The 17296-nt window shown below is 58.0% G+C and overlaps 2 protein-coding genes across 2 annotated transcripts in view; one reads left to right on the top strand and one right to left on the bottom strand.

Moving 5' to 3' along the window:
- Nucleotides 1–5752: 5752 nt before the first annotated feature.
- VOLCADRAFT_117845 (uncharacterized protein) lies at nucleotides 5753–6676 on the bottom strand (the record flags this gene model as incomplete). Its single annotated transcript, XM_002951542.1, has 3 exons — nucleotides 5753–5918; nucleotides 6467–6561; nucleotides 6630–6676. Coding segments are annotated over 3 exons (308 nt in total), but the record flags the coding sequence as incomplete, so codon positions are not given.
- Nucleotides 6677–7365: 689 nt separating this feature from the next.
- VOLCADRAFT_117846 (uncharacterized protein) overlaps nucleotides 7366–17296 on the top strand; it is a gene marked incomplete at both ends in the record, with an annotated part of 18019 nt that continues 8088 nt past the window's right edge. The window contains 13 exons of the mRNA XM_002951453.1: nucleotides 7366–7447; nucleotides 7857–8344; nucleotides 10665–10743; nucleotides 11005–11069; nucleotides 11669–11963; nucleotides 12304–12359; nucleotides 12696–12868; nucleotides 13746–13895; nucleotides 14332–14456; nucleotides 15213–15913; nucleotides 16396–16512; nucleotides 16977–17054; nucleotides 17184–17237. Of these exons, the coding sequence (XP_002951499.1) occupies nucleotides 7366–7447; nucleotides 7857–8344; nucleotides 10665–10743; nucleotides 11005–11069; nucleotides 11669–11963; nucleotides 12304–12359; nucleotides 12696–12868; nucleotides 13746–13895; nucleotides 14332–14456; nucleotides 15213–15913; nucleotides 16396–16512; nucleotides 16977–17054; nucleotides 17184–17237 (2463 nt within the window). The remainder of the gene's footprint in view (nucleotides 7448–7856; nucleotides 8345–10664; nucleotides 10744–11004; nucleotides 11070–11668; nucleotides 11964–12303; nucleotides 12360–12695; nucleotides 12869–13745; nucleotides 13896–14331; nucleotides 14457–15212; nucleotides 15914–16395; nucleotides 16513–16976; nucleotides 17055–17183; nucleotides 17238–17296) is intronic.

Here is a 17296-nt window from a genome sequence, read left to right on the forward strand (position 1 = left end):
GCCACCCACGACCGCCATCGCCGCCGCGGAGCCGTAGGTCGCACCCACCGCCAACCCGCCTGCTCCATGGCCCCCTCCTCCGCCCCCTCCTCCGCCTGGTGCTGCTGCTCCCCCGCCCGGGAGCTGCTCCCCACCGCCACGCTGCGAACCCGGCAGCAACGACGGCCCTCCTCCTCCTCCTCCTCCCCCTCGCCGCGGCGGCCCACCACCCTCCAATCCGCCGCCTCCGGACATCATGATATCCGAGCCGGCCATTCCTCCCCCATCCGACAATCCCATAGGCCCTCCACCGCCGCCGCCGCCAAGCCCCATCATCCGCGCCTGCTGCTGCTGCTGCATCATGCCCATGCCGCCGCTTGCACCACTGGCGGGGCCCATATCCACGATAGGGGGCATCAGAAGAGGAGGCTGCGGGGATGGACCCCCCGGGCCCCCATGTCCTCGGCCGCTGTATGCCATATTGCCACCGCCACCGCCACCGCCGCCCTGGTGGTGGTGTTGCTGCTGGTGGTGGTGGTGGTGGTGTGGCGATATGCTCCCCCCGCCGTCCAGGTAGGTGTTCGCGGAGTCAGATGGAAAGGCGGAAGAGGTCATTTGAGAGCTCCCGACCAGCGGCGGCATGGGAGCTTGCGCGAGGGCGTGGGCTCTCCGGGCGGGATCCTCTGGCTGGTCGTCGTACACGGGCCGCCCGCCGCCACGACCTGAAGACAGCGTTGACATGAGAGGCAACAGCAGGAACAGCCTCCTATAACACAATAAACTCATAATCGTCATCATCATGCAGTAGCACTAGTGGTCCGCGTACATATCACCACAAATCCTGGATGACAAAAATACAAAATATCTGTTTAACGGGAGGGGAGGCGGCAGTACGATTTAGGGAAAAAAACAAAATAGAGTTACGGGCCCAGGGCCCAGGGCCCACGGCCAGGCACGACGTATTATTCACAAACGCGGAGCCGACCCTCCCCCGAAACGGAAAGGAAGCGAGGCCCCTATGGGTGCAGGCAGGCAGGCAGGCAGGCAAGCGATCAGGACCGCTGAGACGCGAGCGGCTATCGGACCGGCAGTTCTATTTACCCCTAGCAGCAGCAGGAGGAGGATGAGAGGAGGAGGAGGAGGACGAGAACAGCTAACCAGCCCCAATACACCGATATGCCCGTATTGAGGAGCGCGACTTCCCTCGCCGTCAGTCTGCCGCTGCCTCCCCACCCGCCACCACCACTTCGCGTTCAGTTCACAGCCCCACCTCGACTGCCTTCGAAACCGCCGCCGCCGCCACCTCCTCCTCCTCCCCCGCGGGCTGACACCATGGGTCCGTAAGGCGCCGGCCGAAAACCACCTCCGCCTCCACCGCCACTGTCCCCATGTTCCATACCCTGTGGTTTCAAACCCGTACCCATACCCACACCCATGCCGGCACTCCTCGCCCCCCCATCACCCCCTCCTGGACCACCGGACAGTGGCCCCCGGTCCTGGGCCTCCCGGGTTGATCCCAGCTGCGGCTGGTGGTGTCCGAATCCGAAACCGCCCTCATGCTGTTGTTGCTGTTGTTGCTGATGTTGCTGCTGCTGATGCCGTGGTGGTGGCGGCGGCGGCGGTGGCGGCTGGTGGTGGTGGTGAAGTGGGGGCATCATTGGGCCGCCGGGTGCGGGTGCAGGTCGGGTGATGTTGGGCATGATCATAGGCATAGGCATAGGCATAGGCATGGGCAAGGAGGAAGGCAAGCTACGCCCTGGTGATTCCAAGCCGCCGCCGCCGCCGCCGCCGCCGCCGCCGGGGGGTTCCAGTCCACGTCCGTCAGGAAAGGGGGCGATGTCTGGTGGCAGTGGCAGCGGCAGTGGCAGCGGTGGTGGTGGTGGTGGTGGCGATGGTGGTGAGCGCGAAGGCAAAAGGGAAATGGGGCAAGGGGCGTTGGTGGGGCGACATCCGCACATATCAGAAGTGCCGCAGCACCGGCAGCATCAGCCGCAAGCAGGTGCGACCAGTTGGGAACCGAGGGGGGGGCACTGGCTGGGGACATAGACTCCTTTCTGAACGGCGCCGAGAGAAGAAGGGGAAAGGGAAGGCAGCTAAGGCAGCTACGTTGTGTGTCCCCGGAACACATCATTCCCCGGGCCCCCGCCCGCCGGCCGGATGGTAAAAAACACACAGACCTGCCCCAACACGCACATGACGCACAACGCAAAACACATAAAACACACAATCCAGCAGCATTGAGATCCAGAGAGCAATCCATAACCGACCGACACCTCCCGCCGCCTCCTCCACCCCTCCCCCCTTTCCTCCCCTCCCCTCCCCTCCCCTCCCCCCAGCCAGCCAGCCAGCCAGTCCCAGCCACACCCTCAGTCTCACCCGGCATGTCAATCACTCGATCGCGGACGTCCGGGGGGTCCCGTTCCGGTGCCTTATCGCGATCACTTCGCCTGAAGCAGGGTTGCACAGTTGTAGCAGTGTGGTAGTAGCAGTGGTAGTTTAGAGGCGGGCCGGTGTGGGGACGTTCTGGGGAGTACTGGTGTCCTAACACGGGGTGCGGTGACGTGGACAGGTGCGACCGAATGCATGAATGGCGGCAAGGACAGACAGCGGGAGTCGATATGGGATGATGTGTACTGAACTACATACAGTTGGCAGGTGGCTGGCAGAAGATAAGGCCTGACTTCTGCTCCCGCGGAGTGTCCGGGTTCAAAACCGCCTGCCGGCTCCTCGGGTGTTTGAGGAGTGTTGAAATGGGAGGTGGCCCCCCATCTTATGGGCGGTGTAGGACGTGATAATATCAACTTGCGAGCTGACCAGGAACTAAGTCGAGGGGCCGTTGATCCGCTAGATTTGGTTGGATGCTGGTGATGAGTTGCTGAACCCAACGAATACATTCTGAAGTCGGATGGGGTGAATGGATTAGGGTGCATCTCTAGCAGCGGAGAGCAGGGAACTGCCTCCAAGGGAAAGGGGGCCGCTGGTGAAGCTATACCACCCTGTAGCCGCTGGTGAAGCTATACCACCCTGTAACAACATCATACAGTGATACAAGTTGAGGGAATTCCAAACAGACTGAACTGCATTACTGCCTAGATAGGGGTCATACATACATATATACATAAATGTGTTTTACAACGTGTTTTCGAGTTGCGTTACCCGACTCCAAAGTTGTAGTAACGCCCGCCCGTACGAGGACCCTGAGAAGGGCCCCAAGGGCCGAAGGCGAATATCGTCATGGCGTACATAACATGTATGTATATCCATACCTATACATCCATCCATACCTATCGCCACAGCTCTCACCTGCCGCCGTCACGGTCGCGGTCACGGTCGCGTCCCCGATCTCGATCTCGATCCCCCACCTGTACATAGAGAGGGGAAAGGAGGTGAGGGGGAGGGGGGAACAGAGGGGACATACGTTGCAATGCGAAGGTGAGCCCAATGCAATTAAGGGAGGATGTGCCACCACCAGCACCAGCTGCACCACCCCATCTGTCATACCAGACCACAGAGAGAGCGCCACTCGTGGGGGCTGTCAGGTAGGCAGGTGTGTGGATACGTAAGGGCGTATGTATGTATATGAAAGGCCTCCGAAGAACCCACTTTGTTCGTCTGTCTGTCTGTCTGTCTGTCCGTCCAGACGATATTCAGCCCGGGGGGCCCCGAGGTCCGCCAGTTCCGCGATCTGCCAGCACACCACCCACCCGTCCAGCCGCCACTCACCTCCTTGCCCCTATCTCCCCCTCCCCCACGGGGCCCCCGGTCGTCTCTCTCCTTCAACGCAGCAGGGCGGCAGGAGGGAGGGAGGGAGGGAGGGAGGGAGGCAGGAGGAAAAGAAGAACCCAAGCAAGTAAGTCATCCCTAGCGACGCAAAAGCGGCAAAGGAAAGGGAGGATCGAGGCTATGATGTTCAGGCCTGCTGCCGAAGGGTCCCCACCCCGACCCCACTCTGAGGGACTTGACATAAGCCCCACCACTTCGCGACGGAGGACCCACAAGCACAGTGACAAGGAACCCACTCGCGAATTCCCACGAGTCAGCACCCCCGGGGTATTACGGGTTTTCCTTAAGGTAGTGTATTCTAATTTCGGGAGCAACTCCTCGTCGCATGCACAGCGATCCGCTTTTCTGGTAGGGATACATACATACACCAGGGTTTGGAACTACTGGTAACGCGCGACCATTGCCCCCGGGAGATCCCGGGATCGATACCCATTAGGGTCAAAAGTCCTTCCGATGGTGGAAGGCATTGCGCCCCTAGTTGATGGACGGTGGTGACCTGGGATAAAGTTAACCTGCGAGCCGACCAGGAATGGAGTTGGGCCGCTGTCGACCCGGCAGATTCCATTGGATGCTGGTGGTGGGTGCGGAACCTGAGCGATCCACTGAGAAGTTGACTAGGGTGACTGGATGAGGGTGCCCCGAAATACCGGGGAAGGCAGGGTTTCGCAGGGTAGCTGCCATGGGCGAAGATACACCCCCCTGTTTCATACATCATACAGCCAAAGATACATACATACAGCCAAACACACAGGTGAACCGCTTGCCTCCACGGACAGTCGCATACAGTATTTCCATACGTATTTTCCATACACCCCTTCACCCCGACCCCTCTACAACCACGCACACCCACATACCTTGCTCTCGCGCTCCTTGTCGAAGCGGCCACCACCACCACCACCACCACCTCCTCGTTCTTCATAGTACTCATTGTGGCCTCGATCCCGTTGCTGCTGGGGCTGGGGCTGCTGGAGGGGCTGCTGCTGCTCCTTCTCCCCTTTTTGGTACTCCCGATGCTCTCCTCCTCCTCCTCCTCCTCCTCCCTTGCCATCCCCAGCCCCCCTCTGCTGCCGCTGCTGCTGCTGCTGCTGCTCCTTCTCCCCTCGCTCCTTGATGTCTCGCTGGTCCTTCTCCTTCTCCAACCCCTCTCGACGCGATGGGGGTGACGGGCCCCCACCGCCGTCCACATCCTGCTGTCTGACCTTCTCCCTCTCCTTCTCTCTTGCGGCCCCACCCCCCGCTCCCTTCTCCGACTTCCGGTCCTTGTGGTCGCTACCTCCTCTACCCCCCGGCCCCGCTGGAGGATTACTGCTCGCATCCCTCTCACCACCCCCCTTGTTGTCCGTCCCGGTCCCCCGGTCCCGCTGATTCCCCTCACGACCGCCACTGGTGCTGCTGGGGGCCGCTGCGGGCGGCGGCTGGGGCTGCTGCGGCTCCCGCTCACGTTCGCGGTCCCTGTCCCTGTCCCGGCCCCGTTGCTTCTCCTTCTCTCTGTCCCCGGTGCTTCTGGGAGCAGCAGAACCACCACCACCACCACCAGCGGCAGCAGCGGCCTGGGAGTCCTTGATATCCCCACGGGCCCCTCGCTCGGCGCGGCCCTCCCGCCTGCCAGGGATGACACACGCACACGCAATCACCCATAACCGCTCATGCACGGAGGAATACACAAACGTGTGTGTGTGGTGGGGGGGGGGGGGAGAGAGGGCAAAGGCCCACTGAAGGGCAAGAACTGGCACATCCAGCGGCTTCGCACACCTGGCATTACCACTGGACAATTCCTAAGGATCCCTAGGTTTTCGTGCGCGCAGCAAGCCTCTAACGAGCATATGTGCGGGATTGGTCCCAAGAGGCGGTATACCTTAATCCCATTCAACCCCCTGCATGTCTCTTGACTTAACCCTCCCCCCTTTCCCCAACACGCGCGCACACACACACAGAGGCACCCCTGCCATCTTCCCTTCCCTCCCTTCCCCGTTCCCCTCGCCACACACACCTGCCATCCTTGCCGTCCTTGCGCTCCCTCTCCTGGTGGACCTCTTCGCCCACCGACTTACCGTACCCGCCCTTCTCCAGGGGGGCGCCCCCCGTTCCCCCAGCAGACGGGGGAAGGGATTCCCTGCTGACAGCAGCCGCATCCACGTCCTTAGCCCCCTGCTGCTCTTGAGAGGCAGTGGCAGTGGTGGTGGCGGTAGCAGCAGCGGTGGAGGAGGGGTTGTTGTCGTCTGTTCGTACGGCGCGTGGCTCCCAGACGATGGCTGGGCGCTTGCGAGCTGTGGATTGTTAGTTTTATCATAAGCGAAGGGGCGCACGTGTGGGAAAAGGTGGGGTAGGGCGTACGGTGGGGTGAGGTGGGGTGGGGTGGGTAGTAGTGGGCGGGTGGGGTGGTGAAGCGCAGGAAAGGAGGAGGGTTTAGTGGCTTCGGGACAACGTTTGGCCGGATTGGCGTGAGCTGTGGTGGCATGGACCGGGAAGATTGTGGTATGTATGGATGAATGGACCGATTGACAAGATGGATTGGGGTAGGAAGGTGGGTGAGTGAGTGATGGGCTTTTGGAAAGAAAGCTCCCGGCGGCAGTGCAGGCGCACGTGATACCCGTTCCGCGTGCGGGCTCTGCAAAGAGTGAATCACAGGGCCTGGGTGGTGATAAGGGTTGAAGGGTGCCCAACTAGGGCGGTTCGAAGAGCTAGAACGGGGCCCCCCTCTTACGTCTCTCGACCTCCTTATCCGAGGTCTCCCCACGGCGCTTGCCAGAGGCTTCTGCATCCGACTTCCGCTCACGCTCTCGCTGGCGTGAATCATCCCTGCAGGTGCAGCCGTGTCATGTTTGCGGGCCTGATCTCAGTTGGCTTGGGCCGGGCAGCTTCCTCACCTTGCAGCAGGGCGCTCTTCCCCAGGGTTCTCTGTAAGGCAACACATCATTAAACTGAGTCATGCGCGCGGCGAAGGAGGTTACCAGGAGAGCCATTTTACAGTATCCGACGGCGAAACATACGACAAAGCTTCTGCACACAAACGGGCCATTGGTCACAAGTTTCATCCCATTCTTACCACGGGGACTGGAAAGTCGTTCGAACACGCTTGGCTTTTTTTCTTTGACAGCATCCTCTTTGACGTCCCCTTTTTCGCCCTTCCCACGCTTGTCTCCTTTCCCTCGACTTCGGCCCATACTTGAGATTATTTCTCGTATCAGGATTCGACCACGACAGCTTCTAGTGACATCAACTATCGAGTTGCGGAAGGCACCCCCGTAAGCCCAATTATAAACGATTTAATTGAAAATAGCAATTAAGCTTTATGAGTACACAATTAGTTTTTCTGATCTTTGAGGGTCGATTACCTACCAGGCTTGACAATATGTTCGGGCGTACCATATCACAGCATTCTTCATGTTTATTGCACGAGACATTCTTTGCCGCTTATGCCGCATAAAAGTATTCTGCCACGGCAATAAGTTGCCGACAATGAAGTTTTGTTAAGCTTTACTCCCAGCCTCCGTCAAAAGGAGTAGATCATGCTTGCATCCCCTCTTATGGCTTATTGAATCAGAATTTAGTTCGATAGATTTTAGTCCGAAGCGTTGCGATAAGTTTGCCTGTGTTCTTGAAATGGCGGACTTTCGCAAACTACTTCCTGGCAGCCTGGCCGACGCTGCAAACCAAGAAGCATTGACGGTGGAACAATGCGCAGGTAGGATCCATGGCCGCCAGTAGCCTATGCGGCATCTGCATTGGCAACACCGTGTAAGTTCTGCACCTTTTGACAAAAGCAGGAGCACGAGGCAGACCTCGCCGTGCAGCAGCGGCAGCTGCAGCTGACGTTCTCGTGGCGACGGCATTGGAGGAGGAAGAAGATGAAGACGACAGCTGTCCGGGCCCACGACGCGCATCTAAACGCCGAGACGTTAGGACCGCCCGCTCTAGCTACGCCAGCAGCTATTGTGTCCAGGCTTCAAACCTTGGCGTCAATCCACCTGCCAGTATGGAGGCTGTGGTCCCAACGCGCGACCCTTTCCCACAGGGGTTTCAACATCAGGTCAACGACCCCGGCCTGGCCCCAAGACACCCCAGCGGCGTGCTTGCCACCGCCGCGTCTGCAGCCGGGCTTCCTTTTCCCTCAGTCGCGACCGCAGCCGCAGCCATGCAAGCAGCCAACATGCAGGCAACCCTCGCCTATTACTACTCAGCCGCTGCAGTCAACATGCAAAACAGCTTGGCCCAAAGCTTCCAAGGTCTGCAGGGTTTGCATTCCGGACTCCAAACACTACCCTACCCCCTCTCCCAGAGCGGCGGCCCGCCGCAGATCCTGGCCGGGGGCGGGGCAACAGCGCCGTATGGCATGGCGGCTCCGCCGCCGCCGCCGCCGCACATCGGGGCGACCGCGATGCCAACGGCGACAGCCGCCACAGGCCTGCTGCCGCCGGACGGCGCCGCAGCCGCAGCCGCGGCGGCGGCGGCGGGCGCGCCGCCGCGGAAGAGGGGTCGTCAAGCGGGATCAGGTTCGGGCGCGTCCGCGGCTGCCAATGCCGGCCAAAAAGCGCATATTGTCCCTGGAAACGGCAGCAAATTCTTCCCGAAAGAATCGCAGGTCCGTTCCCTTTCAAAAACTTTATGTCGGTCGTGCAGGTCTAGCGGCCGGTGCTGCTGGCGAATGCTGTTGAGATGTGCACTACCGTGTTTAGATCCGTTCTAGTATATTTTAACCACCTTTTGTGTGCGAACAGGGAACATTGACATTGTCAAATTATTGCTCTGGAGTTGTGTCCGTACGTGCGTGCGTTTTCAGGCATGTCGCAGATCAGTTGGGTGCTTGGGGAGTAGTGATGCGGGTCTGGCTGGAAATGTGGGCAGGAGAAGCGCTGTGGTGTTTTGCAGTACTACTGGAGGATACGATATTGAAACTGGCATGAAACCGGCACGCAGGCGTATCTTGTAGCTCACACAAGCTCTTGCCCTTCTCAATTCGCGCATCCTGTGAAGACTCTGCGTGTGGGAATTCCAGTTCCGAAAAAGCGCATGCGCATATACAGCTTTTTGCCCAGAAGGCGCGACTTTATGGCGAGTGGGAAAAAATGCGCGCTTGTGCGCATTTAGATCTTGCCTAGAAAAACTTTGTTTTGCATTGCCGGGACAGCAAACTGGATTGTTAATCTTTATTACAATTATGCAATCCATGACATCCAGTTATTGTACGTCCTGTACGACGAAAGGCTCGAAAAGCCCGGTATCCGAGGCTACCTTAAGGCGGAGTCTTTCGCTCCTGCTTTGCCATTTATGACATCCGCCGCTTATGTGCTCCTAGTAGAGCACGCTTTTCTTCCTTGTTACTCGTGCATGTGTGTTTTCCCCGATGCCCCGTCCCTAATCAATTTTCCGTTCCCTGCACCACAAATATCTTTTTTGTTGAGTTGATTGCTCCATCGAATCTGTGCCCATTTCATTACCCGCCCAGGACAGTGATGGAATGTTTGTTTACCGCCCCTTTTCAAGTATCCGTCTATCTGTGATAATACAATCTGCTTCAATCGTCAGTGGTTCGTCTCCCACCCCCTTTCAGCAGCTTCACTCGTTCGTGGTTCGTCTCCCACCCCCCGCTTTCATCTCCCCCTTGACTTCCAGCAGTTTGTCTTAGTGACGTCGGCATTTGCTTGCTTTCCTTGACCTTTCATGCAATTTCCATCCGTCTATCTACACCCCTCGTCCCTCATATACCATCCCGGAGGACTTTCCCCTCCATCTTGATGAGTTTGAGTTGCTGCGTATTTATTTATGTGGGTATCGGCATTGGATTGGATTTGCAGGAGGAGGTGCGGCGGTTTCTGCTGCTGATGTTGGAGCCCAATCTGAAGCAGCGAGGGGAAGTGCCCTTGGTAAGTGGGCCTTCGAGGTGGAGAGAGGGGGGCTGAGTTGCGTCTGTGTGTTGTGGGTGTGTGGGTGTGTTGCGTGCCCATGGACGATGTCGCACCCGCGAACCACCATGCGCGTTACCGAGCGGGAGGCCGAGCGCTGTAAACCCTAAGAGACAACAACACGGGGGGCCCAAATACTCTGAATGACGTATCCGCCTATTGCCAATCTGTTTGTCTGTCTGTATATCGATCAATCTGTCTGTCTGTCTGTATATCTGTGTGTTGGAGGGATGTGCGGAGGAGAAATGCGTGACGTGCGTTACAGGAGGAGGGAGTTGGGAGGAGGGAGGAGAAGAAAGGGAGGGGAGCACTGCTACCCACTCGTCCAACCCCACCCCACCCCCAATCCATCACAAGTCATGGCCCAAAACCAAACGAAAACCCGAGCGGCGGTCTTTGGATTCGTCTGGACATGTGCTCATGTTCGGTGTGTGCGCCTTGGGGAGCCGTCGCGGGTTTCAGGAAGCCCTAACTGCTTAATAACGGTTTGTGGCCTTCAGTCGTAATTTGTCCTCCCAAGCAGTATATGCTTGATAAGCGAGCGAGCGCGTGTGTGTATGTGTGTTCTTAGCTTTCCAGCACCCACCTCCGTGGCTGGCTTGTGGTGTTTGGGGATGGATTGGGTTCTGGGTTGGTTTAGATTGGATTGAGCTGGCTCGCGTGCCTTCCCCCCTTCCCCTTGCCCCTTTGGTCCGCGTTTCTAATCTCCTTTCCTCCTATTCGGTTCGTAACCCATAGGACGTCAGCTGGTCTGTCCTCTGTCCGCTCCTTGCTGAGGAGGAAAGTAAACGTAGAGGGCTTGCTGCTGTTGATACTGCTGTTGATACTGCGACTGTTCCGTGGGCGACGAGACATCGCATCACAGCGGTCCGCCGGTGCCCCTCCGCGGTCCATGTTGCGGCCGCTTAGCTCCTCTCCCACCTAACTGCTTGCGGGTGCCCTTGCTGCTGCTGTCGCCATGTTGCTGTTGCGGCTGTTGCTGTTCGTGTTGACCTGCAGATTGACCGCCAGACGGCCTCCAAATTGGAAGCTCAGTTGCGGCAGCTGGTACCTGCGGAGCATGGGCTGGACTGGAGCGGTGAGGCTGGGGTGGTGGCTGGGGCGGGTGGGGGGTGGGAAGGGAGTTGGGCGGCGAGGGGGGTGGTGAGTGAGTGAGGACTCTCGACAGACGGCTTTTGGCACCCACCATGGTGCGGTGGTTGCGTTGCTCCTGATATACAACCCCCCCCCTTCGCCTCCTTGCTATGGTTCCTGCTGCTGCTGCTGCTGCTGCTACTAATACTAATACTAATACTAACACTACTGCTACTACTAATGGTACTGTTGCGCACTTCATCAGGTCCCATCGCCCGATTGGAGCAGGCCAGTTACCGGGTAGTGGAGGACTTGTTTGGGGATCTGCAGGTGGGCCAGGGCAGGGCAGGACAGGACAGGGCTGTCGGGGTGATGTGGAGGGAGGTGAGCACAGGTGCAGATGGTTTTCAAGGACAAGGTGAAATCCATTACCGATATCAAACTGCCGATGTGCAAGAAACACATCTGATAAGTTGTGTGCACGTATTTGTCTGTCTGTCTGTGTGTGTGTGTTTACATATGTACGTGTATATGTATGTACGTGTGCGGGTATGTGGGGAGGGTTGGCCGGTGTCGAGGGAGAGGGTGAATGCCGGAATGGGTTGTGAGAGTCCGTTGTTGTTGTTATTTTTGTTATGTGCTGCTCCACACGAACATGGATGGATGGAATGCAAGGTAATGTAGAATTTTTTGTGGAAAAGAAAGATTGTTGAACCACGAGCCACCATCGTAAACGTCGTCCTCGTCCTCGTCGTCGTCGTCGTGTACACACGCGCCCTTGGAGCCCTTAATGGTCCCTCATCACCTTTGGACGCCGGCAGTGCATCTCTTGAGTTTCTTGCACATGATTTCCCCTCACCTCCATGATGTGTTTTTGCCATCACCTTCACACACATACACTCGTACACACACGTACACGGCGCACGCAGGATCCCCTGGATGATGTAATCACAGCACAGATGCAGGCGCCGTCACGGTACGGCAGCGGCAACGGTATTAACGGCCTCAACAATGGTGGCGCCGCCGGGGCCCTCAGTCGCGCGGGCAGTAGCGGCGGCTTCGGAGATGCTGCGATGTACGGCATGACGGCAGCGGCGGCAGGAGCAGGAGGCGGAGGAGGAGGAGATGGCGGCGGCCCGGGTGATTCGGCCGCGCCCACTGCCGCCGCCTCCAACCCCCGGCGACTTCGGCAGCTGAACTCCATGAAGCAAACCTTTCTATCTGGTAGGGCTGAGGATTTTAAACGGGGTGGAAGCAGATGCCGAGGGAAGGTTTAAGAGAAAGAGGAAAAAGAAGTGTGAGAGATACCCTAAGTAAACCTTGAGAGCAAACCTTGAAAGCAAAAACCCTTTTATCAGACGGGCCCGGGGACAGCTATAAGGAAAATACTCCGTCTTTGGTTTGTATCCCCGATTATGGCCGTGTGTCGGAAAACTTCTTGCAGTATCTGTCTAATCCTGGAGTATATCCGTCTGTATGTAGTGGTATCTGCTTCACTTCGTCCTTGGTTCGCCTCCCTTCCGTCCCCCCGTCCGTCCGTCTGTCCGTCCGTCCGCGAGTGCAGACCTACATGAGGCCATAGACGAGCTGGTGCGGCGACGTGTGGATGCGGACAAGCAGGTTAGTCCGGGGGAGGGAAGGGGGGATGGAGGGGTGTGTGTGTATGTGTATGTGTGTCCGGGGGGGGAAAGGAAGGAGTTGACTGGTTAGGATGCAGATAAAGGCGGGGGGGGGAAGGTGTGTTTGGGTTGTGTGACCTCTTCCTCCACCATCACCCCCCTTTTCGAGTATCCGCACTCTGTCTCTGGTACCTGCTTCAATCGTCAGTGGTTCGTCTTAACCCCCCTACCCTACCCCCCCTTTCGGTCAGTTCTACGTTTGATACACTCTTGTCCTGGCAGCAGCTTCAATCGTGTGTGGTTCGTCTTCACCCCCCTCCCCTCCCCCACGAATCAGGCTGCTGCCAAGGAGTACGCGGACCGCATGGCGGACATCCTGGCGGGCCTCCCACCCGAGCTCGGGAGCATACCAGAAAATGTACCGGGAGCCGTACTGCCTGCGGCTGTACTGCACAACAAGGAGCCGTACTTTTCGGTTTCGGAGTGGCGGAAAGTGCCATTCCCACCTAGGTGAGGCTTGGATCTGGGTATTGGAAAGAATTGGAGGGCGAGGTTCCGCCAAGGAGGTGGTGGTGGTGGCGGTGGTTGGAAGGGCGGGATAAAATCTGTTAAAGAAATGGTGAGGGGCAGGAAGATGGGGGGGGAGCAGTAGGGGGTGGGGGGGTAAAGTACGGGTTTCGGAGGCTTTAGGAGTGGGGATTAGCTCTCCTCATCCCCCCCCCCCAATCGTGTTTGTGGCACTCCCTCTTTGACGAGATGACACTTGCCGTTCCGGTGGCATTACCAGCACCCATATAGGTATCAGCATCGGTATCAATATTGAAGCACAGGTCGAGAGGGCTTTGGAGTTCCAACAGACGTGGATTTGCTCGTAGCAGCCACTACGGGCAGGGCAGGGCTGGTTGGTTGGTATTTTTTTTGCTTGTGTTTGCGTGTTGTGACTCCGTCCTCCTCCACCTCCTCCGTTGGTACCGCCGGGAAATGATAGCGCATGAAGGCCGCTCCTGAACCTCTGATCGGAGAACACGGTCGGGGAATCTGCGATTTCCTTCTTGCGTGCCTTATAAACACATACATACATGCATACGCATGTATATACATACATACATACATACATACATACATACATACATACATACATACATACACACATACACACATACACACATGTGGCACAGCCATATGTATCGCCTGAATAGGCATTTCCCTCATCGCGGCTCAGATGAAAATAAAAATAAAAACACACACGCGCAGTTGGTAATGTTGCATCTTGGAGTTTGAAATGAATCCCACACCGCCCCCACTGGCCCTCAGCACTTGTAATTGCGCTCAGCAACCTTCCCATCTCCCACCCGCGCTTTTGCCCTTTTTTCGCTCTGCTTCCCAGGCAATACGAGACCTTGACGTCGTACGCCATCCGCAGTACGATTCCTTCGGAGCGTGCCGTACTGGCGTACAAGCTGCAGACGAAGCGGCCCGACGGCGCTGCGGAGCACTTCACTTTGGAGCACAGCAAGGAACTCGGTCTGGAGGAGTGGTGCGTGTGTATGTATGTACGTGCGTATGTATGTATGTATGTATGTATGTATGTATGTAATTGATTTATATATGCGGCCAGGGACCGGAAAAAGAGGCGTCAGCAAATGTATGTTGGTGTGTTTTGGTATGTTTGCTGGATGTGCGTGTGCGTGTCTGGAATGAATGAATGTATGTATGTATGTATGAACGTGCATATGCCTGCGCGCCTGTGTGTGTAATTTCAGGTATATTCAGTGGATTGCTTAGTTGGTTTCGCTCTTGTGGGCAATCGCTCCAGGCCACCACACCCCGGGGGCCTGCAGCTGGGTTCTCTCTCTCTCTCTCTCTCTTTGGCGGTTCGGATCGGTGATGTCTTCCTGAGTTGCCGTACATATTGCTGAGGTGACATTAAGGACATTAATAAATGGCTCCTCCTCTCCACCTTCCCTTCCCAGCAAGCACAAGGAGTCCGAGCTGGCGGCTGCTGTCCGGGCCCGCCGCGTGCTGGTGATGGGGCAGCACGTCAAGGAGGTCGACTGCTGGGGAATGGACTGCTACACACGGAGGAATATATTCGACGGTACGACAGTGTTTTGGGGGTAGGGTGTATATGCATGTATGTATATGTAGATATGTTCTTGTTATTGCGGAGGATTATCAAGTTCATTTATATATATTGTATGTATTATTATTTATATATTGAATTGAATTGAATTGTTACAGAGTGGGAGGCTTATTTATATATATATATATAACATACATAGCCTCGCAACCCCGTCTACATGTGTCGGGGAGGGGGAGAACACACGTAGATGCAAAACGCGGGTCTCCATGTCCCCTCAACGTATGATGGGGCAAGGAGGGGAGTAGGGGGGAAGACTTTAACCGCGAGCGAGTGAAGGGGTGGGGAAGGGAGGGGGAGAGGTGGGAGGAAGGAAAGGGGTATGGAGGGTTGGCTCTGGGTCTGTGTGTGTGTGTGCGTGTGTGGGTGGGTTGGGGCGGGGCAGGTTTGAATGGAAGAATTGAACATGTCTTCTCCAGCTACTACCACCAGGGCAGTCATTTGGACGTGCCACTGTTGTTGGATGTCGTACTCTGTCGTACTGCGATATTGGTAACGTGGGTTCGTCCACGCCCGCCGGGGTCGCTCCGTATTTTGTGGTTCTTAACGCGCGTGTACGGCTTGTGTGTGTGTGTGTATGGGTCGGGATAGCTTTTGCGGTCTTTTTAATCCCCTACCTCCCTTCCCCCCATACACACACATTCTCCCCCCCGGTCACCCCCCTCGGTCACTTCCATGTGATCCCAACCCCTCCCCGTCCTTCTAACTTTCCAGCGGTCCGAGAGAGCGGCGCTTTCAAGCACTGCCGTACTGGTAGCGGCGGCGTCACGACCACCACCACGACCACCCCTGCCACCGCCAGCCCCGAGCCCGATGATCCGGATATGGCGGATACAGCTGCGGGGGCACGAGCCGGCGGCGGCGGCGGTAGTCGGCCGCCCTCTAACGGCTCAAGCCATGGCGTCAGCGCTGCAGGCGCCGCAGTAACAGTTGGTGGAGGCGGCGGCGGCGGCGGCGGCGGCCTGGCGAACGGGGCGGCGGCGGCGGCATCGCACAAGCTGAACGGCGGGGAATTTGGAGGGGGGTTTGGTGGGGGTTTTGCGGGCGCGGCGGCCGGCCCTCTTAAGAAGGAGGAGGTGGCGGAGGTGATGGTGGGTCCCGGTCTCGGACAGGTGACGGAGTCCACCTTGAACGATGCCGCCATCGCGGCGGCGCTGGCGGCGGAGGACGCCGAGGCTAGCGGCGGCGGCAGGGGCAGTACGGCGGGGAAGGCGCGTGGACGCGGCGGGCCGAGGCGGCGTGCGGCAGTGGCGGCGGGGGAGAAGTTGGCGGGCGGGGTGTGTGGGGAGGGCGAAGGAGGTGCAGCAGGGGCCCAGGTGGCGTTGCCGCCGCCGCCACCACCGTGCGACCAGGGGGAGGCGGAGGCGATCAACGATTGGATCGACCGCCACGTGTTGTGTACGGCGATTGCCAAGGTAGGTACGACGGGCGCATACTGCACCCGAGTGGGGGGCTCGGGTAGGGGTGCAGGTGGCCGAAATGTTTTGGGTTCCGACTTCACTCTAAAAGAGTGAAGCCTGTTTGCTACCTTCCTCTCGACCCTCCTCCGGGGACTTAGAAATTATTTTGACCGACCTCCCCCAGCGCACCAGCAGGCGTTGCCGTTGGGTGAAGTTGCTTCGAACCTCCGCTCCAAAACCCCACCCAAGGCCCCCTGGGTCGCACTCCAGGCATCGCCAACCAACCAACTAACAACTAATTAATAACTCACCAACTGCTTTCCACATGCCCCAAATTTTCCCAACTTCCCCCATGCGTCCCCCACGCGTCCTTAAATGGAAGTTTGGATGTTTCCAATTTGGATTTGGATTTCCCCCTCCCTTCCCCCAAGGGACACCTCCATTCCCTTCAATAACCACCCCATTTCGTCACCCCATTTCGTCACGCCGCCGTACAGGGCCCCGACGGTTGGAACCTGTTGCGGGTTTTGGAGGCCGTACAGGCGGGAGCTCGGGAGCGGGGGGACAAACCCTGCAGCAAGGCAGCCAGCGCTGTCATGGCCCGCCTTAAGCAGGTAGGAGGGAGACGGGGCGGGGAGAAGGGGGCGAAAGGAAAATTGGGAAGGGGGAAGTTGTGTGAGAGGTACGCGCGAGCCGCACATGCGAGTACGGCGAAAAAATACCTCCTTCCGGCTCCTCCTCGATTTTGTTGACTTCTATGGACGGTGCCGTACATGGCGCCTGTGTCGTGCCCTTCCGCCCCCCTTTCCGCTCACCCCGTTTCCCCCCCGCCGCTCTCGCCTCCCCGGCTCCCTTCGTGACGCTCTTCCCAGCACGCACCGTGCTCTTTCCTGCCCCTACTCGCAATCGGTGTTATGGGCACCATTTGGGGTGTTATTTGCTACCACGTTTTGCTACTAACCCCCTCCCCAGCTGCCGGGCCACCAACCCACTTCCTCGCATATGTTTTCCCCCCCATACCCCCCATACCCCCCATACCCTCCATACCCCCTACACGCCCCACACCCCTCACACCCAGGTACATGACGCCCCAAATGTTGGTGGTGGTAACGTTCACAGGAAAGCAGTTGCGTCTCCTGGCTTTGGACTCCAGCACGTACATATATACATACATATGCTTACCCACATCCGGCCCCACCCCTTTTCCACCCCGTCTTGACCTTGCACCATGTATTTCCGCCCCTCCTTCCACCACTTATCCGGGCCCGCCCCGCCCCCGCCCCAGATCGGTTGGGCTTACTTCCGTCTTCACCCCAAGGGTCGCGGGGTGGTGTGTCAGGTGCCGGAGGGGCTGCCCGCCTTTTCCTTCGTGGAGGAGTACCTGGGCGAGCTGCACAG

This window comes from Volvox carteri (genome assembly GCF_000143455.1).
Source record: "Volvox carteri f. nagariensis unplaced genomic scaffold VOLCAscaffold_24, whole genome shotgun sequence".
In the NCBI taxonomy this organism is placed as follows: Eukaryota; Viridiplantae; Chlorophyta; class Chlorophyceae; order Chlamydomonadales; family Volvocaceae; genus Volvox; species Volvox carteri.